We start from the raw sequence: 22,543 nt of genomic DNA, 5'->3' as shown, positions 1-22,543 counted from the left end.
AATAGTAGAGTCTTCCAAATAAATAATTCAAAAGTTAAGAAACATCACAATTAATTACCTTTATAGCTTTAAATTAACTTTTTAATGTGTACATATTCTTCACCATTTGTAACATAAGAAAATCATTGCTCTTCTAGCTGGATTGCTGCCTTATTCAGGGCACCAAATGAACAATTAGAAGTCATTCAATATTTTCCTTTATGCTTGTGCCAGTTATTCCCAGTGCCTTAAATTCTGTACTATTTGAACACATTTCCAACAGGAGAATTTTAAAGTTCTTTGATGTTCATCTCTGGCATCTGAGTGTATCACAAATGTTAAATGATTAATTTCACCTTATTTCTGAAGGCATAAAAGAACCAACATAGATATAGATATAGATATATTTAAGTTTTGTACTTTAACACATTAAAAAAGTTTGAACTTAATGAAGATGGGAAATGGATTTTTTGTAACTCCTGTATAAGTAACACCTGTTAGTAAGCAACTAGTATATTATTTCACTAACAGAGAGGTGCTTTGAATTTACTATTTCCCATGCCAGTTTTTGGTCAGGTGTTCCATTCACCAAACTGTCAAATAGAAGCTGTGACTGTTTTGAAAACTCAAATTCTTACCTGTAAAGATTAAGACAGGTTCTTCCTTCCTTCCTTCCTTCCTTCCTTCCTTCCTTCCTTCCTTCCTTCCTTCCTTCCTTCCTTCCTTCCTTCCTTCCTTCCTTCCTTCCTTCCTTCCTTCCTTCCTTCCTTCCTTCCTTCCTTCCTTCCTTCCTTCCTTCCTTCCTTCCTTCCTTTCCTTCTTTCTTTTCCTTTCTTCCTCTCTTTCTTTGCTCTGTTAAGGATTTAAAAGTCTGTTGCTCTATTATGAATGCTGTAATTACTCCCATAAACAGTTATCAAAAAGTTAAGTGCATGTTCTGCACCTTGTTCCACGTGTTCACTCTGATTATGAAGTGTTAAATGAAGATTTACACTATAGCTGTTTTTCTTCATAATCTTTGTAATGTTTTTCAACATTTTCCACATTTTAATTTCCTATTTCAACCAGCAATTTCAATGCATGAAGATACAGGGACACAGAGTGATATGTATGTAAACATGTATATGTATATATACACATATATATATGTATGCATATGGGACACAGAGTTAATGTATGTCAATAAGACACCAAGTCTTATTTGACTCTGCTTTGTTTAACATAACGTTCCCTCCCTTTCACGTGTACACGATAATCTCTCATTCCTAAAGAATTGGACTATCATAGTAGACCGTGTGATGATTATTTTCTTTCAATCATGTTTCCAGCAGGCAAATTAAATATGCATGTATAAATTAAATATATATCTTATATATATATTATTTATCATAAATCTGTGTTATTCAAATTGCTCATTTTTTATTGTTGAGTGATTTATAGATTAAATGGATTCCCCAGTTCCTTATGTTTCATAAAGTGTTTGCATGTATGCAAACCTCATAGATATTCCACACCACTGCTTGCTAAGATGTATATTTTTTAACATACTTTGCACATGTTTATGTGACTGCAAAGCCTTGGATATGTACCTAATCGTAAACAGAAAACAATATATGGAAGAGGCAATGCATGGAAATAATTGAGATGTCTCTGGAAAACCAATAGTTCTCAAAGAAATTTAGGATTTTTATTTATTTTTTTTATATAAGGAAATAATCTTTGTTTCTGATGGAATTGGACATGTAAAATGGTCATGGATACTTTTTGCAAGAACAAATCCAGCTTACAAAGTCAGCTTTCCATCCTGCTTTTTTTCAACTTCTATGTTCTTGGCTCCTTCTGTGCTTCCTGCCCAGTCACATCAGATGTTCAGTTCTCTGCTTGGGTCCCCCTTACACACCACAAAAAACCCTGTTCGGATGCAGTTGCAAGGGGCACATTGGGGAAGTAATGTCAGATCTAGTGCAGTTGGAATGCAAAAATTGCTCAAGATAATAATAGGGTTGTGGAACCACACATTTATATATTGTGTGGTTATATATTTTTATATATATATACTTATATATATATTATATTCACATATTGAGCAACCTGTTCTAGTGGAAGGTGTCCCTGTCCATGGCAGGGGGGTGGAATTAGATGAGGTCCCTTTAACGTCCCTTCCAAACCAAACCATTCTGTGATTCTATGACTCTATCATTTAGTGTATGGAATGGGAGCAAAATTCAGTTCGTTATTAAAACAGCACACATGATAAATGATGATGCTTAATTGCATCCTCTTTCTGATGTATGTGCATGGTTCGAGAATGTTAGGTGTTACAGCTGTCCTAATCTGCAATGTCAGGTAGCAAGTGACATTCATAGATCTTTTCAGGAAGTAGGACATCAAGTGCTTATCTGCTGAGAAACATAATTACATTTTCACTGGTTGTCTTGGGTATATCCAAAGGAATTAAGCTGTGCTCGGAAAGGAAATTCTGGAGAAATTATGCAGTAATCAAATTCTCTCTGAATGTATTTATCCACATTCCTTTTCTGTATAGTTTCACAGATATTTAATAGCACTTTTTTTTTCCTCTGAAATCTAGTTAAATGCCAAAAGATGTATGCATGCAGCCTATTAATATGCAGTATCATTTCATAAAAATAAAATAATAAAATAAAATAAAATAAAATAAAATAAAATAAAATAAAATAAAATAAAATAAAATAAAATAAAAAATAAAATAAAATAAAATAAAAATAGGCCTGTGAGCTAGCTTTGAGAATCCACAGCATGGTTGGTTTTTTTTTGTCTGTTTGTTTTCAAAATTGGTTCATGGTTTGTGTTTGTACAAGTCCAGACACATTGCTGTGTAAATCTAATCAACATTTGATAGTTCTCTTTTAAGAATTTCAGGTTTCAGGTTGCTCAAGCTAAATCCCTGATCTGAAGAGTCATTCTCTGCTAAGAAAGTCTGTATCTGATTTATGTGAAGTGCCAAGCATGGTGTTTGCATCTAAATGGCATTTTTATATAAAAGAATTCCAAAAAAGTATTCACTGGAGAAATAAGGGAAACTCAGGAGACTGCTGATGCTAGAAAAGCCTCATGGAAATAAGAGATTTGATCATACAGTCATACAGAGATAGAAGATTCTAAGCAGAAAACTCCCAATGTAAAATCCTCATTTTATGGGAATGGTATACAAGCCTTCACTCTGAAAACCCAAATCATAGACTAGTTTTGCTTCTACCTTAAAAAAAGTTTAAAACTGATGATATAAACAGAAATGGCAGGTGTATGAAAATGTCAAGGTACTAACAGAAATGGTGGATGACATTTATGGGCAAGGTTATTGCACCATTTGTAGTAATTATCAGTTAATTCAGCAGCTCTGTGGGAGTTCGTGTATAGAATTATAAATTTTGACTTTCGTTCATTATAAATTTTTGATTTTCATTAGAACTAGATAGGCAACCTCTTATTCTAAAAGCTTTAGCTTGTACTATCTGAAGCAGATTCATATCACCTTCATTACAAACACAACCCTAAATGTGATTTACACATACAGTGGTACTATGAAGTCCATAAGGCTTTTAGTTTTCATTTCAGATATTATAATGATAGAAAGCAAAAGTAATCCCATTTAGAGAGGGTCAAGGGGAACAAAATGAAGAAAAGCAGGATAAGGCTGTCTGGATCAGAATAGCATGGGAAGAACTTTCTTTCTCAGCCCTCCCATTGAAACTGATGAGTCTTTAGTATACATCATAGACATCAGCTAATCTGATTATCATGTTTCTAGTTCACCCATTTGGTGAATCAGTTAATTGCATTACATGTTAAACAGCAGGCATTCCCAACCCAGACTAGTGTTTGTCTTTAATGATAGAATTCTGCTTTGTTCATGTTACTCTTGGGCAGAGCCACCAAGCGTTTGAAGCCCAGGAAGCTCTGATAATTGGAGTGGCTGCAGGGTTTGCTTTCATTTCTTGCAGTACGTATGTATGCTAGGGCTACTGTCAGTATTGGCTTTTCATCAGTATGACTCAGACCTACCAGGAGGTGATCTTTTTCTGTTCTGGACATCTTCTGAACTCAAAAGCATTGGCAGCAGAGCTAACAAGTCAGGAGCAGTTCTCCAATTAAAGCTCATAAAGGGGTGGGAAAATGATATATGGCTAACGCCTAATTGGATAGTATGTCATATCTCTCAGCAGCTGTCATTACTGTTACTAACCTGTGTGAAATATTTCCTTCTAATTCCACTTTTTTTGAAGGCTGGAAGAAGTAAAACTGTATTCCCTTTTGTTTTCCCACCATTCACTTCTGTAGTCAGGTAAGAAACTGAAAAAAAAAAAAAGTTATTAAACATGAAAAACAAATCAAACAAGCAAACAAAAAAACATAGCAGAGAAACCTTGTTCAGTTTTTACTCTAGGTATTAAATGTCACCAGTCTGAGGCATGATATCTCTGAGGACCAAGTGACAAAGATTTTACAATTTACTGGCACACAAATCTGAAACCAGAGAAAGCCAAAAGTAGCTCTACTTCGTGTTCAATGTATAATAAATATGGTGCAATTAATTGAACTGGGATTTATTTATTTATTTTTATTATAAAGAATTCCTATAAAAACGGAAAGTAAAGGGTTCCTTGTAGTGGTGAAGATGTTCAGTCTCTATCAAATTCTGTTTCTGATTTAATATCAATGCACTTTTGAATAGCAATCTGACCCTTGGAGTAGCATAAGTCAAACTATGGGTAGATTGCTTAGCGTGGAGATCTGAGGGGTAGCTATCTGGACCTATACTTAACGAGAGGCTGGAAAATAGGTGCTGATTTTCAAAGTGTTATGTAATAGCTTGAAGGCCTCGACACAAGGGCCTATCCCAATGACCTGAAATGTGTTCTTGAAAGTATTTCTTATTTTCCCACATATTTGATAATGCCTACATTGTGCATCTTAACAGCAGGTTCATATGTGTCACTCAAAGGACGTTCAAATTATATGCATTTGTTTCCATTCCTGCAGCCCTGGTGGTACACCAGAAAACCAGCGTGAGCAGGGAATGTGTAGTAGATAAATCTCTTCAGAGGACTAGGATTGGTACAAATGCCTCTTTCAGTGCCCCCAAACCTATCATGTTAGGAGATAAAGATTTCATGCTGAATGAATCAAAATTAGCATCCCACAGTTTGCCTCCAAAGAAAGTTAGAAACAATTTCTTTCAGTGTGTTGCATGATATCTACTGATTGCAAATTTAACAAGTTAGTTCTACTTATTTAAGGTAAAAGTCTTGTGTTTATTAAAGAAAGACACACTATCTGTACTGCATAAATCACTGCCTCAACTATAAAATCATAGAATCATTTAGGTTGGAGAAGACCTCTAAGATCATCTAGTCCAACTTTTAACTTAGCACTGCCAAGACTACCACTAAATAATATCCCTAAGCACCACATCTACGTGTCTTCTGAAAACCTCCAGGGATGGTGACTCAACCATTTCCCTGGGCAGCCTGTTAGTGTTTGGGAGAAGAAACTGAACCCCACCTCACTATAGTCTCCTTTAGGTTAATTGTAGAGACCGATAAGGTCTCCCCTCAGCCTCCTTTTCTCGGGGCTAAATAGCCCCAGATCCCTCAGCCACTTCTCATAAGACTTGTTCTCTAGACCCTTCACCAGCTTTATTGCCCTTCTTTGGACACAATTATGTCCTTGATTAAACAGACCTTGGTCTATTTGGCTGTCTAGGCCTTGGTTGTCTAGAGACAGCCTTTGCTGTGCTTATGATAAGTCTATGTTTCTGTAAGAGATTTCCCACAACATGGCTTTTGTTTGTAGTTACAAAAAGAGACTAACTGCTTCATTTGATACACTTCTTTAATGTGTCTTAAAAGAAGCAGTTCTTAATGAGGGAGGTGGACCAAATGTAAGACTTAAAGGGATCACAGTCTGTTTTTCAGTTTTCTCACCTTTTAAAGTCTCGAAAGCCTTATGTCTACTGAGAGGGTAGAAAACTCACTTCCCCTACAGACTGAATAGATTAGGGGCTAAACAAATTCCTCTACAGCCTGTGAAAGTATAGTTTGACTGCATATTCGTCTCCCACCAGGCTAATAGATAGATATTTTTGAGGCTTTGTTTTTTTGCTGAGATGATGGCACTCTGTGCAGGCTGCTTTGCAATTGAAAGCTCTCTGGTGCATAAAGCATCTGCTGACCAAATGGTGACATTTGCTTTTTTTTAATTTTAATTTTAATTCTGATAAACCAGCCTTCCAAGAGGGAAAATTCAAACTATAGTAATTACTAATAAATCTTTCTTTTTCCTGCCTCCTTCTCTTGCATTGTACAATGTCAAATACAGTGAATTGTAAGTAGTCATTGTGAATGAGAAATGGCTGCCCACATCTTCCATCTGCTTCCCCACCATCATCCAACCCTCTACCACCAACACATCCTCTAATCCATCACCCTTTGCCCTTGTCATATAGCTTTTGCAATGTCCCCACAAGAATTCACAACCTATGTGTTATCAAATCCTCTGGATGAGAGCAGGGCAGCTTTTGAACACACTGAAAACAACCTGTGGTATGTTCATCTCTGCTGGGGCATGCTCCCCAATATAGGCTGTAGAAGTAGAAGCCATCTCAGCAACTTCAGCTTTATTGACAGCTACAGAAGAGGACTGGGAACGCTTTAGCTCTCTTTGGTTCACCACTAAAGACATGGCAGTTGACCATGCTGACAAGTCAGGAAGTACCAAGGAAGTTCCAGAAAGGCCACCCTCACTTTGTCTTCTCTACAGTTTCCTAATTTGTGCATTTTAAATGCTTTAAAAAGGATAGATAGGATGGAAAATGTTTGGTTTATTTATTTATTTTTTTAAGCTAAAAAGGATGTTTCTGACTTTCTGAAGCATAGTTTCTATGCAATAAAAATTGAAAAAAATTCCCCACAATTCATAATCCACCCAGGCACAGGAACTATGATATCAAATCACAATTCAAGGTCTTTTCTAAAAGCTTCTGCGGGTGAGCCATTCTTAGATCACTATAGACACTAACCTCACACCAGTATAAATAACTCACAGCCAAATATTCTGCTGCCAGCTCGCATTTATGTGCCTGTGTAATATTTAATGAAATTCATGAAACAATGTTACAAAGATATGAAAAACAGTCAAAAGACCAAGTGCAGAACAAAAATGGTAATGTTCAAGGCTGGAACATTCATAATTTCTAAAAGATATTTTACATTCCAGGCTGAATGATTTTTAAGCATGAGCACACTGTTAAAAGGTCAGTGCACATAAAAATAAATAAATAAAAGTTTTTTTTTAGCTGTGAAAAAAATAACCCCCCCACACTTTTTCCAAATGATTAAAAGGCAGAAAGATACAAAAGAAGGCAGGTATTCTTTGGAAGTTACACTTCAGTTTTATGAATATCTGTTTTCACATAACTGCGTTACCCAAATAAGCACCTAATTCCACTAGTTTCTGAGCAAATCTAAATAATGTTTTCTTATTAAAAGTAGTTTGTAATGAAACATGGCTTGAGAATGAATGACAGTACATTACTTAGTGATTTTTTCTGCTTTAAATAAACAATCTGCCTCCAAAAAAATTCCCTAAGATACATTGATTTTTTTTTGAATGCTGTCAACTTCATCCACCATGCTGTCTTCATTTGCTAGCTTTCTAAAACAAGATTGCTCAGAAGCAGTTACCATATTTTCAGCTATACTGGTGCTGTGGAGTATTTACTCTGAGATAAAAAATATCTTGAAATGGTCTTTCTGATTACTTTAAAGCAACCTGGTGGAGTTAATCTGACAAATCATCTCATCCCAATGAACACATCTAAAAAGGAGCAGATAGGTTGGAATCTAAAAATCTCTATTACCATATGCTAGTGTAAACTGAAGCTGCCTGGAAAATATGTTGATTAGCACAAACACAACCCTTACACTGCTGGCACACACCACTTTTGGAGCAAAGGCTGGGGTCTCCATGTGGCATCGTGATGCGGTGTTTTAACTTGCCCACTCACCTGGCTCTACTCCATATATTGCTGCAGCATGATATGGTATTGTTTCATAGGGGAGCTTTGTGTGGTTTCTTCTGCTCCTGTGAACAAGAGTAAGGGATGCTAAAATAAATATTATAACATTATAATATATTAATAACATTAAAATATATCAGTAATATTTAATATTATATAATAATATATTATATGATAATATTATAATATACTAATAATATAATATATTAATTATGTTATAATGATTAATAATTAATAATAATACCATCCCTCTGGTGGCTGTTGTGAAACTGAATTAGCCAATACTTCAATATTTCTTTGAATATTGAAAGCACTAAAAAATGATCTTTTTTCGTGTGTGTGTGCATGTGATTGCAAAATAATGATGTGCTAACTAGCACATTTAAGTAGAAGAAAATCTATTAAATTAAATCCTAATGATCTGTATGCCTGCATTAAAACTAAGGTGGAATATTTCAATTACCTGATTTTGACAAGGTCCAGAGTACATTCTTCAAATTCTGATTATTAATACATCTTTTAATACATCTAGCAAATTAAAATGTCGAAAATGATCATGGTGCATTAATTATGCCCATTGCTCTGCAAATTTCATCACATTATTGGGTAAAGGAGAAGACAGTGAGTTACAGCTGTTGCAGCTGTTTACTTTTGTTGTTGTTGTTGTTGTTGTTATTATTATTATTATTATTACTATTTATGTGACATAATTATGAGTACAGATATGCTTGAAATTCACTTTGAGGGCATTGGGTGTGTGTGATTCTTCAGAGCTAGTAAGAAAAAAGTCAGCATGGAATATATGTGAGATTTTGCAGGATATGCTGAATTTCCAATAGCTCTAAAAACTGACTAGAGATATTCTCAGGGTTCGTAACACACACCAATGCACCCGCATTAAATATAATCTTAGACTGTACTTATTCAAATGCATTTTTTTAAATATGTGCAAAAACACTCCCAAAGCCATGAAATGCTGCACTTGAATTAACCAGCATTGCATTTAAAGTTTTTTTCCAATGGAATTTGCCAGGTGTTGCAATTGGGAAAGTCTACTGAAACAGGTTATGTGCAACAGCTGTTTAACCAGCAGATATTCTGAAATGCAATCTTTGACTCCCTGAAACCTCCACTGATCCTTCTCTTCCTCCAGTTAAATCTGCTCTTTCTAAATATGGGTCAGTATCTCAGAAAATATAGGAATCAGGCAGCCAAGGCTTCCAGGCTCCAATTCTTTTCAACAATGTTAAATCTTGCACTTCAGCATAGTGCTTCACAATTCAGCAAATTATGAGCACAAAGGCTTAACAATATATTTCCTGGTTCAACATTATGTGAGAGTCACGTCTTATTCCATTGTCAATAACGTGAATCATCAAAGTTGTCTTGACAAATGGGATTATGGTGATGGATTAGGTTGATGTTTATCAAATTTGTTCAGAAATTGTAAAATGTTTATTAATTTATAACACCTAGTAGCCTTACTTGACATTGCTAGCTCTGCTTTTTTCCTGTCTATAGTGGTAGTCAGTTAAATTATTAAAAAAAGAAAAAAAAATCACTCATTACTATCAAAGAAAGTAAGCATCACCCAAGACAAGGCTTGTCAATCATGGCTTCATTTGCGATAAATACTCATGTTAACTGGACATGAATTCTCCTTTAAAAACAGTAATTTGGTGAACTGAACAGGATTCTGGGGCTGATAGGCATTGCAGACATCCTGCTAGGTTACAAATGTAGAAAAGCTCACTTTCAGTGCTTCTTATCTGGACAGTGCAGCTTTCAAAGGCATTTGTACCTTCTGGTCCCAGAGATATAAAGTTGCATTAATAACTCCATCTCTACTGCTTCAAGACAGACTAAGGGGATTAATGGACTTTCTAAAATGGAAACTGTCTGACTACTTTTTTGGGGGGGAAGGGAGAGGGAGGAGGAAGAAAACAACTGTTTGTTTGTTTGTTTCCTCCTTTATTTTTTTTTTAAGAAGGAAAATGAAAAAAAAAAAAAAACTGCCTAACTATGTCAGTTATGTTAATTCAAGCACTTCCTGTAATATGACTGACTGTTAACTCTGCTTTTGAGGCACCTGGATGTAGGCAATTTACTTTTTTTTTCTATTTCATAAATCTGTTCTACATGAAGAGATGTGTTTTATGCTGTGGAAAAGTTTTGTAGACCTTAAAGCCCTGTTTAGATACATACAAGGCAGGAATTTCACTGCAGGCTAGCACTCTCTTGACTGGATGCCCCAACAGAGTCTGAGATCATAGTAATTTGTACAAGGTGACAATAATCTCATTTACAACACAAAAGCAAGAGCAAAGAAAAAATAAGGGCTTCGTGAGCGTTATTTTAACTCTCTGCCCTGATGAAGGACAAGCCATGTAGACCACTTGTGCTAGATCTACTACTTGTAGATCACCCAGTGCCACAGTTTCCCAACTGGCAACCATATACTAACGTTCTTCTAAGACCTGCTCATAAAATGCATGGCAAAGTGCATCTGCAAATAGCACCGTGTGACTAGTGATCTGCACAGGATTACATTGTCTGGTCAAATTAAATTATGAGAAATAATACAGATGATGTCAGCCAAATATGATTCTTAATTATATTTATAATTTGACCACTTCATGCACATACAAAATACATCAAACTCATAATGAAAAGAAGTAGACAATGCCCCCCATATATACAAAGAAGCATTTTAAATAACATTGTAAGTGTACGAGCACATTTGTGCGTATCCTTCCAAAATACATTATTGTCAGTCTTTGTCTTCTTTCATAGATGTTGTAGCACTCTGAACAAGACATTGTAGTTACAAATTCTCAGTCACTGCAACAATGGAAGTTGCAAGGTGTGAGTTAGGAATTTATTCTTTTAATAAAAATTTAATGGAATTCTCCACATATAACCACTAAAGGGATGGGGAGCTAAAAATACACACTCATATTAAATCAGGAATCCTGATTTGCATATCGCATGATTTTTACCTGAAATCTCAGAGAATGAGACATGAAGTTATATTTGTTCCATCAGGCAGAGATGCTGTCATTCTTTTCTCATAGTCCATTAATGGTACATTTGGCACTAGATACTAACAAATGAATCAAAAAAAAAAAAAAGTAATATATAACTCCTATTACTATTGAAAAGAAGTGGACTTCGTAATTTGTCAAAAGAGTATTTCAGTGATGTTTTAGCAGTTTTCCAGACAGGGATGCCAGGGTGAATTGAACAGAGGTATAAATTAGGGGTGCTTATTCTACATGTTCTCTCTGCTACAGCCTTCAGTGTTAGTACTTTCCATGTAGCTGTAAACAAACAGACAATTCTAACTGCAGCTAAGTTCTATTAAACTGTCACAGAATAGTGATTTTATCTGGTCTCCCGTATCAGAGCAAAGGTAAAAAACATACAAATTCATGCAAGGCTGTGAACAGTGTCCATTCCCATCTCTCAGACAGGCATTCTAGCTAAATGAAGTGCAAAGTTTTCCTTAACATAACTGGCTAATGGAAGGGTTTAATCTGCTCTTCTATGGACACAGTGTGAAACCTGGTTTTTCTTGTACTCCAGTTGCTGACAGTGTGCACACAGGCTCATTTCAAACCCAGGAACAGTCTCTGCTCCCAGAGGAGCACAGCAAAGCTCCCCAGTCCATCTGTAAGACCCAGTCTGTTTGGAGAATATTACTTCAGCATCCATTGCTAGGTTTGTTAGCATAGCAAACCTAGCAAATCTCTATTCTCCAGGATGTTAATTCCCATTAATTCCAAATTCTGTTTCCTGATTAGACGTTGAAGCTGGACATTAAATTCTTTGTAGTTGGTGAATTCCTTGCATATTTTCTTGGCAGCATCAAAATCTATATTAGCTTGGCTATTTATTTTACTGGCATCATGTTCTTATTTGAGGAGTTAGCTCATTTATGACTCACCTGTGTTTTTAACTTCCCTATCTTTTTATTATTATCATTATTAGTATTATTTATTTCCAGCTGATTTTGTAGTATCAGGTTTTCCAAGTAGTAAACTGCTAGGTTTTCTGCATTTCCTGAATCTGGTTTCTCGTACTCAAAAAAAAATAATTTTTCAAAAAAAAAAAAAGAAAGAAAGAAAAAAAAAAAAGTAACGAAAGTCCTCGATTAGAAGTTATTTACTTCTTTGATCTCCACTCCTGATATCATGCACAAGAGCAGCAAAACAGCTCTTTTAACCAGAGAGCACATATCAGGAAAAGATTTATCTGGATCAGGCTGTGAAACTATAGAAACACAGCTATATAATGCTGTTCTTGTTTCAATCTACTTCCTAACTTTTCATTACTGCATTTTACCTCCAAAGCACATTAACAGCATAAAGCATTACTTAAAATATTGTCTGTCCAGCATAACTGACTTCCAACTCTACCTTCTATTTATTGTGTGTTTGGCACATAGTGACTAGACGTGTGTGCTGAAAACAAACCAGCTGTGGGTCTGGGTAATACTTAGCTATACACATTTCTTGAGAAAATATATCAGATTTGCTCTGTTTTGCCACAAGAGGGCAGTCTCTTAATTCTTGTCGTTATTAAGGAAATACCTGTTACTAGAGACAAGATAGAATTGTTTTCTATCTATACCATTATTCAAATATTTTATATAAAAGCGTTGAAGAATTTCATTCTGTTTGTGTTCTGAACATGCATTTGACTTACATTAAGTTACTAGGCAATATTATTTAGCTGTGACAGTACACTGCACTTCATAAATGACTGATGAGACAAATACTGCTGGGAAGTAAATAGGGTTTCCCTTCATTATCTTTAGAAATAGCAGGACACCATATTAACACATCTCACTGTTCTCAGTGATAAATTCAGACAGGTCACAATCAAAATGAGAGATCATAAGACGTGCTGCTTTCAGAAGCATGAGATACTTGTGAAACCAAGAAAAGATATGTTATATTTTTCATCCACTTGTGAATGCTTAGCTATTTGAATTTGCTTAAATATGCCATCATATGCAACAATATACAGAGCAAGCATGATCCACACAGGAAAGTGATTCTAGCACTCAAAGTCTGAAGATTGTCACGCCCTCCTTAATGCACAACTCTGATTGCATTGACCTACTTAGAAACAGATAGTTAAGAAGATTTTGTGTAAAATTCTTCTAAACAGTCATCATGAGTGTACAGTATAACTTAGCATAGCATTTTTGTTTTCAGTCCTGATATTTTATATATATAAACCTGTTTCAATTACCAAAACCAAGACTGATTTCTCCCTCTTACTTAAGTTCAAATAAAATTTTGCCCAGAAACAGCAGGTGGATTTTGTCCATCAAGAGTCAGCTATGTTCCTGGGCAGTCGGTAATGCTCTGGCCTGATCCTTGCCTTCTTCTCCTGAGGGTTGGCGTATTTCCACTTGGATGGAGACATTTTCAGCTTTTTTCTCTTCTTATCTGTACACCAGACTTTCTCACAGTATTCCTCCACCCTCTGGAAGTTGCTGTAACCTATCAGTTGAAGAAATTCCTTGTACCATGGCTTTGATGCTTGAGGTATGTTGCTCTGCATTGGGCATGGCATTTTGTGAGGTATCTCCTCCTCGTAGTCTTTATTGAACATTTCTTCTACACGTTCTTCTTCAACTATTTCCAGGGTGATTTTCCTTACAGTGTGAACGATGCTGTGTTCCACTGTCTGGCAAAAATAGATCCCTGCATCTAGGCGATGCAACTTCAGGAATAACAGACCAAGGTCCATTTTGATTATTCTGTCATCTGTCCTCACCTGAAAAAAGAGATTGATGCAGTAATAGAGCATAGATTAGAGTTCATTATTGCAAAAAATTGGTGTGATTATTTTTGAAAAGTACTTTCAGGAATATAATATTAAACTTGCAGAGGAAGATTAAGGATCTAAGCTCCTTTAAGTCACAGTTTGTAAGTAAGTAAAATATTTACTTGAAGGAAAGAAGAGGTTGAGCTGTGAAAGGAAAGCAATCTAAAGAATCTGGCAAGCATGGTAGAACAGACAGTAGAGCAGATAGTTTTCTGTTTTCCCAGCATGGGTTAGTCGTTCGTGGCTAACTCACAGAGAGAAGTTAGGTTGAAACATGCAGATAAACTACTGGATGGAAAACAAACGGGCATTTGCCAGCTGACCTTCAATAATTGTCCCCGTGAATGCTCTTATACAAATGTTTTTGAAGCACCACCTGTGTTTATATCTAACCATAGGACCATTATGATCTTGAAGCCTCAGTTCTGAGTTTGGTGTTGGAATTCCCCCTGCATCTTCCGAGAACTAGGTTATTAAATATGAGGCATTCAGAGATGCTAGCATGTAGGGAGCACTGAGCTGTCTGATATAGCCAGCAGAAAAGCCCAGCAGAATAATGGAAGCCCCATTTTTCTATTTAAGCAGTAAAATGCTTAATATTATTTAGAAGAGAAGTGCTTCTCTCTGCTTGGGATTACCTTTTTCTAATGACTATAGAATTCATGTAAAACAGAATAACTATCAGGGGGAAACATTAAAATGCATTCATCCTAGTAGTATAAAGATGTACTGGAAGGTTAGAGTCTCTGAGTTTGTGCTTCTGGTTCTCAGCATCTGAGGTGCTGGGTCTAATGGGATATATGAGGACATCCTCCTGCCCAACCCAGTAAAAATCCTCAGAATTCACTGCCTTTTGTGAAAGAACAGATTAACAATTCTACTGTAAGAATGATCATGAATAATAGATTGGGATCTCCTAGTAAAATACATTAGGAAATACCAAATGTGAAGGTCCCTCTGAGGGTCTGGGACTTGGACAAAACTTCAGGAAGAAATATGTTTTATGGAGAGTAGGGATGGCATCCATCCTGCTTAATTTTATATATCTACAGCTGTGTGGCATCCTCATTTACTTTTGTATTCAGTAGTTTGCATAGTCATTTTTTACTTGACCAAATGAAGCTGTCTAGCTTGGCATGAGATGATACCACTGGCTATACCTACTACACGAGCTATTCTGACTTCAAAGCAGCCTACATGGACCAGCTCCCACTTAGATAATTTTATTATAAATGTCTATATTCAATATTAGATGAGTCCCACTCCTCAGACTCAACCCTTATATCTGTATATGTCTATGGCTGAGCTGGAGTTTGCAGCAGAGCCTAGCCGCTAGGGAGTAAGGAAACCAACCATATTCTTCGGTAGTGTGAGTCTTTCCTCCCTATGTGCTTACACATACTAAGTGGGGATAGCTAAGCTGACATGTATCAGATAGGTACCAGGGAATTAAATATGGCAACACTCATGAAGTACTTTAATAATACCACAGTGCATGTATAAGAGACAGAGAACCACCAACACTCATTTTCAGATGTCTCTGTGATGTAATGGCTGAGGCAGCCAGAATTAATAGACATTAAGCAAGACTAACACTGGCAGTAATATGTATACTTTTCACCTCTGCAATAACATACTAAGAGAAGTGGTGGATTCCCTTTTTTTCTGAGACATTCAGTCAAGTTTAGCTACACCTAGAACATCTGTGTAGTTATTCAGTTTCAAGATGGTGAACTCAGACACCAGATGAAATTCTATTAATTCAGTGGAGCATGATTCAGATGAACAATGATTTTCCCTTATGCCCATGCACATTTCAGCAACTGATGGCAGGCCTTTCAGTGAAGATGTAATATTCTTAACCATGGGATCTTTTAATTAAAAGATTAGGACATAACAATAGTTACCTCTTCCTTCTTAGTTTCATGGGCTCGCTGGACAAGCCAGATTACTTTTGCTTGTAAGGTCCGAGGTGTGCACTCCAGTAGGGTGCTGTTATACTCTATTCCATAAACCAATCGCTCCTCAGTCTTCTCCAGAACTTCTCCTGGTGTGAAAATAAAGGTTTTAAAAATGTCTGCCACTTTGTTTCTGACAATACTCTGTCTTCAAGTTACGTTTACTTTTAAGAGTGAAATTTGATCTACATCCAACCAGATAGTTACTGAAAAGTGATGCCTGGTAAAAGCTGCTAAGTGAATTTTCCCATCGTCTCAGCTTCTGTCTGTTTTGCCATTCCCAATACCAGTGTCTGAAATCAACATTTTCCAAGGTTTGGACAACAGCATTAGACACCGCCCTGCCCCATCTTCCCTCATGTATTACCATTGGAAACCTTTGCCCAGGGGTCAGAAGGGACTCATGAGATTCATTACCCACATCCCTAATGTCAACAACAGGACTGACTGCAAGACTGCACACACTCTGTTGCTTAGACTTGGATGATATGGGCTGATCTCCACAACTTTTATAGTTTATTATAGGAATATGCCAGTAAAAAATCTCAGGTGAGATCGTGGTCTGGCCCATACTATTGGCAAAATTTGTGTTTTCTGTTCCAGGCATTTGGTAGCAATGTATAAATGTGTGAGTAGATTACCAATGAATTGCTGGCCAAAGCACTGCTGAGCTGCATTTCCATGTCGAACATCTTGTCTGCGGAAACGTCTGGAGGGGAAAAACAGAATGGTTTGAGAAAACGTGTTTAGCTTACAGATTACTGGGGTTATACTGGAGTGGCATTCATTAAAAGCATAGAGAGCTAAATATTGGTTCCTAAAAATTTAGCATCGTTGAGAGAAATACTCATTTATGCATTGGTATTTTTTCTCTACTCAACCTATTGGTGATCGTGTCTGAAAAAAATGATGATTTTAATTGTAGATTTTAATTAGAAATGATCATAACTATGTGCAGTTTATGTGTAACTATACTAACACTATAAACACTAAAACAAGACCTTCTGAACCAACTGGGGAACGTTCTGTGTTAGGAAGTGGCAAAGAGATCTTTAGCCTGTCTTTGGGTTCCCTCACTCCTGAAACCATGAAAAATTTCCTTTTATTTTTCTTTTACTTTTCTTTTTTATTTTTATTTTATTTTTTTAATACAAAAGAATAATAAGAAGCATAATTGTACAGTGTATTCCCAGAAGAATTGTACTTTTTATCACAATTTTGTTTTCTGAATGTCCTGATAAATAAAATTAAGATTGCTTACTAGGGAGAAGAAATTGGAATGAGGTATCAGGACAGATGTAGTATTTCTAACAACCTGAAATTTAGTTATACCAAGGATACATTTCCTGAATTTACATAAAGAGCAATTCCAATATTTAAAGCATAGCTACAAAAAAGATGGAGACTCCCTCTTTAGAAGGAGCCACATAGAAAAGATGAGGTACAGTGGGTACAAGTTGCACTGAGAGATTCTGATCAGAAATAAGAAGTTGTTTGCTATCTACTGCCATAGGTAGTAGATGGAGATTATTTTCTGAGTCCTGTCACACAAATAGACTTTTGGTCTAGTGGTACTGGAGGACCAACAGAACAGCTTTAGCTTTTACTGATATTCAGAGTAGCAGAGACAATGTTTTGCCATTGTTGTTTCAGTGGAATCTGCGAATTTGGTGGGGACTACATGGGGACTACTAGACAGAAATGCTAAAAATAATTGCATCTTTCTGAATGAAAGCTGAGATTCTTAGATATTAACAAGGCTTTAACATGCCCTGGGAGTTCTCATTTTAATGTATGGATGTAGTAGCCATGGCTACTGATAACTCTGTAAAGTGTCAGTGTTAAATAATACTGCCAACAGCTTTGCATATCTGTGTGTACAGGTTATTCAGAAGCGACATTTTCTTGCACAAATATACATAAATACTATAGACATTAACCTTAAAAGGAACAAACAAACAAACTCCACTGCTGTGGGGCAGCCCTATCTGGTAGGAACAGAAAAGTTAGCGACACATGTATACCAAGTACCCTTCATTACTATCATCATAGAGCTAAAATATCATAGTCCTGTAAGATACAATATTTCTCCAGTTGTTGAAATGATTCAAGAAAAAAGAATTACTTGTTGGATGGATTTTTGCTATTGTGAGTGTGAAGACATTTACCTGTGCCTTCACTTGCTACTTTTTGAAGAGTAGAAAAAAATGAGAAGAGATGCTGAAAGAGAGAGAGATGCTGGGAGGTAAACATATTTCACAAATATTGACATAATCCTGGTATGTTATCTTTTTTTCTTTGTAATCATTTCATACACAATTCCATGAATAATAAACTACCAGACAACACTGAGATAAGCTACTATAAAGAATAATTTTCAGTGACTAACAAATGTACTAAGTACACAGAAGTGTCTTTTCTAATCCATAACTTCATGAATTTAGATTTCAGTCTGTAACTCTGTATTTTCAGGACTTTGGAAAAGATGATTTATAGGAAAACAATATAGTCATCATCCTCATCACCATTATCCTCATGTTTCTTCATTATTTTGTAGGGATAGATGAGGCAAAGTCAAAATGATTCACAGAGAAAAGGCATCATTGCAGTTTGAATAAATAAACCAGTAGATTGAGTTTTCATTTGCAAAACCAAACGTTACAACTGAGTGATGTTTGAGTTAGCACCTGGATGCTATTCTGCAAAGCATTTCATTCAATGCCAGCATATAACTTAAGTAGAAACTAAAGCAAACTGTTAAAATATTCTTTTGCCTGCAAGCATGATTAGTGCCATGAAACACCATTCAGCAGTAACATGGGGACCTAGGAAAAATGCATAGGATTTTATCTTCTTCACACAAGGTGCTGTATACAAGCAGGCTCAGTACACAGGGAGAAAGAAAATAAATTTTGGGGGAAAAAAAAAAAAGTCTGTTTGGAGCTCTCTTGCTAACCATGAGAGATGAAGCATGCTTGTGTTTGCTATTGGAGTGGGTGGTGAAGAAAGGCTGGAGAGGGAGAGGGGGCAGGATGGCAACTGTCAGCTTCCTATAGTTAGCAGAATAATAAAGGGTTACCAGATCTACCCCAGCTGAAAGGTATTTAAAGTGACTCCAGCATTTTTGCAGCCTAGACATTGAGCTAGCACAGTGAAGAACCTCATATGTGGAATTTAGTGCTTGTTTGGATAAAAATTGAACTTGCCTAAATTAGATAGATTACTGAGGTAATAGTGAACTAAAACAGTTCTTTAGGTCCTGAATCTCTCTGCTTTTGCAAGCATACTTCATCAAAGTTGAATGCAAAATAATTTCCTTCTGACATCTAATGTACTTGCAGTATGCAGGAGCCATACACCTGTAACTACCATGACACTGTAATATGCTATGCTGCCAGCATTATGATATGGAATTTTTGGCTCAGTGTTTATGTTTCCCTAAATAAATCCCATATTTAATTAATTAAACAGGCTATGAATTTGCAAGGAATTAAAATATAGGCTTTCAAATTTAAATCAGTAACAGCTGTTAAGCAAAGAGGGCTTTTTTGTTTGTTTGTTTGAATTTGTGCTGCAGTTCTATCTATATCCTTCATGTGCCTTAGTTTACAGTTTTTATTTTTCATGTTTCTCTAAATGCTTGTCATACCTTTTGGGCATTAAGCTCTAAAGCAGTCGGCATTTGAATCAAAGGTAGCAGTATACATTGTGCATCCCTGCTTTAGCTCAACTCTTCAGCAGCAGAACTGAAATTAAAAGAGCTCTTGATGGTATTCTTACTGCACTAGCACGGCTGCCCATACAGTTCAGAAGCAGACCTAAATACAGTATAAGGGCCACATTTCTGCTGGCAGTTAAAGCCAGCATAAGTGTACTGCAGTATGAAGCTCATTGCTCCGTGAGGCCCCATGGAGGTATGGCTGCCAGGAACAGGGAGAACAGGCACACTCTGATGCCTCTGGTCCTAATGTTACTTGTATGACCCTGCACAGCTAGTACAAAAGTCTGGAGCCCTGAGACAAGGCCAAGCCAAATCAAGAAGTGTCTGCTCTGGGGTGGGGCATTTATATGTCTGGAGCCCAGGGCAGCCATGGCAGGGTTATCACCTGCTCAGAGTTGCTTGCTATTAGAAAACTCCACGGCATCTATTGAGACCTTCCCTTTCCAGAAGTGCTCTCGACCTGGAACCCAGCAGGAGGTAAATTAAAACAACTTCCATATGTGTGTCCTGAGGAGCTCTCCTTGCTTCACCATTTATTGCACAGTTAATGTAAGCTCGTAACTTTTAAAACGTTCTGAGCTTTAGGTATGAGCTAAAGCGAACAAAACAGATACTATACATCTCTCTCAGTATTGTAAGTTCTTGCTAACTGTTCCCCAAACTCTTACATGTAAAACAAGTTTTACAGACCTTGAGAACATTCAATAGAGTGCAAATCCCTTCTCTAATACTGCAGCTCTTATCTTAAGAACAGAAGGGTGATAACAGCAGTATTTTCTTCTTTTAGAGACTGACCTGCTGAATGTTCCGGAGGTAAAGCACAGGAAGGTGCCTGGGGTGCTGCCCTGTATCACTCAACCCTGGATAAATGCATGCGTCAGGGAACTTAAGGGCTGCTACTCTGGAAATTGTCTTAGGTGAGAAATATGCTAAAAATGTGCAACTGAGTAAAGGAGTTTCTTTTATGTTTTCATAGACAATAAACAGCCTGCAACAGAACAGCATAAATGTGGGTGCAGGCCTAGCAGGCTGGTAGGAAAATGTTTACCCCCTACTCTCTTCCCCAAAGGGCATTTAATTCATTAGATGAGTAACCAATACGCATTAAAATTATGATAATTCAATTTATACATACACTGTAGGAAATAAATCTCCCTGGCCCAGCTGCTCATCTTTCTTAATCCGGGGTCAGGGTATTCTCACACAGAGCAGGCAACCAGAGCGCACTTCCTCCCATAGGTCTGCTTGCAAGAGACATGAGAAGACTATGCAATCCTGCTTGTAAAAGTGGTGTGGATTTCCTACTTGGTTTAGCTTATATCTCAGTGTAATAACTCCAAGAGATTTTAAAATCTGCAGTCATTGGCTCTGTTTCTCATTTTGACTTTTTTATGTTCCCTACCCAAAAGCTATGTTACCCAACAATTCCTGCATTCGTTATCTTTTACAAAAGCCACAGAAATGTCTGTTTTGTCTGGATAGCAGTGATTTTGTTTGAGTGTATCCAGGTTCATGTGAAGATAAGATGTTCAGGACAAAAAAATAAAATAAAAGAACCTTCCTGGTTTTCCCTAAAAAACAATAATGAATTTGGGGATACTTTGTTTTGATTGAACAATCTGCACTGGTTTTCAAAACTGTCTCCAGAAGTTATTCAATTAATTCTGAACCCTGGAGTCAATGTTAGTGTAGTATATCTAAACATAAATTATCAGAAACAGTACTTGTAAAAATGCCACAGAAAGGGCTTGACTTAGACATAACCAGAGTTTTGCTGCCTAAGGATCTGAGTGACTCTCTCTAGTTGCAGAGAAGACCAAGTCCTGTGAAAATGTCTGGATTAAAATGTACATGTTTTATATACCTGATCAGGTATCTATGGACCTAAGTTGGAGAACCTGGAGTTGAGAGGGCAGGAAGAGGATAGATATATGAGAAATTACTGCACAAAAATGAAGTTCAGAATTCTTAAGTGACTGGGCATGGAGAGGAGAAGTCTGCCCAATGAGAGTTAAAGCACCCGAGTTAGGTTTGTGATTTGAACTGGCCTCCAGAGCAATCTGATTTTATAAAGTCACTTTATAAAGTCTGTAGCTTTTGCAGATATCCTAGTTTTGTTTTGTCTGGTGGAGGTGCGTGGCTATTAACAAAGAGTGGTCTTTCTCTCTCTTTTTCTTTTTCTTTTTCTTCCTTCCTTCCTTCCTTCCTTCCTTCCTTCCTTCCTTCCTTCCTTCCTTCCTTCCTTCCTTCCTTCCTTCCTTCCTTCCTTCCTTCCTTCCTTCCTTCCTTCCTTCCTTCCTTCCTTCCTTCTTTCCTCCCTCCCTCCCTCCCTCCCTCTCTCGAAATTCTATAGTATACATTATTGCTGTGTGATACATTTTCTGTTCAAATACTACCAAAATAGGTCCCTGACGATTTAAGGAATGAAACATCCATATTTTCTCTGCCCACCAGATGAAATAAAAGGAAATTGGGGTTTGTTTAAATAATGACTAAGTAGATAGTTTTCTTCATTCATAAAATATCCTTCGTATTGCAATTTATGCCATTCTGTTAAGTCAGGTCCTTAGCTATTCCCTAAGGCTCGCTAATAACTTACCAGCTAATATATCTTCTTACTTATTTGTATGAAGGGGAGATATGAAGTAATTTGTACTGCATTAGGAACTTTTATTAAGCTATTTTGCAAAACGGATTTCACAAAAAGAAGCAGTTCTCACCTCTTTGCCTGCATTCCTGTGGGATAGTACCGGGAGCAGGAGATGCCATCCCAAGCACAGTAAGGATCTCGAGCCAGGCAGCAGTCAGCACAGGCTGTGCCATACATGTCACACTGGTGGAACTTCACTTGTGCTACGACTGACTCAGATCCAATGTAGAGTTGTTGCTGGAGAAAAAAAAAATAAATTATATATATATATATACATATTTCCCATGTATGATTCCTAGAACTTCCACTAAAATTTCTGCTACTACTGGAGTTTT

General features: G+C 36.7%; 1 protein-coding gene across 4 annotated transcripts in view; it reads right to left on the bottom strand.

The window, feature by feature from the left end:
• Positions 1 to 12,142: 12,142 nt before the first annotated feature.
• The window catches only part of SEMA3E (semaphorin 3E), a 150,856-nt gene continuing 140,455 nt past the window's right edge, over positions 12,143 to 22,543 (bottom strand). For all 4 annotated transcript variants that reach the window (XM_013180479.3, XM_013180480.3, XM_048062719.2 and 1 more), the window contains 4 exons: positions 22,279 to 22,445; positions 16,479 to 16,546; positions 15,787 to 15,926; positions 12,143 to 13,828 (listed from right to left, as the gene is read on the bottom strand). In XM_013180479.3, the coding sequence (XP_013035933.1) occupies positions 13,376 to 13,828; positions 15,787 to 15,926; positions 16,479 to 16,546; positions 22,279 to 22,445 (828 nt within the window). In that variant the 3' untranslated portion in view covers positions 12,143 to 13,375. The remainder of the gene's footprint in view (positions 13,829 to 15,786; positions 15,927 to 16,478; positions 16,547 to 22,278; positions 22,446 to 22,543) is intronic.

Source organism: Anser cygnoides, chromosome 1 (assembly GCF_040182565.1).
Source record: "Anser cygnoides isolate HZ-2024a breed goose chromosome 1, Taihu_goose_T2T_genome, whole genome shotgun sequence".
NCBI lineage: Eukaryota > Metazoa > Chordata > Aves > Anseriformes > Anatidae > Anser > Anser cygnoides.
The sequence above is the reverse complement of the archived record's forward strand: the minus strand, read 5'-3'. Positions and strand labels throughout refer to the sequence as shown.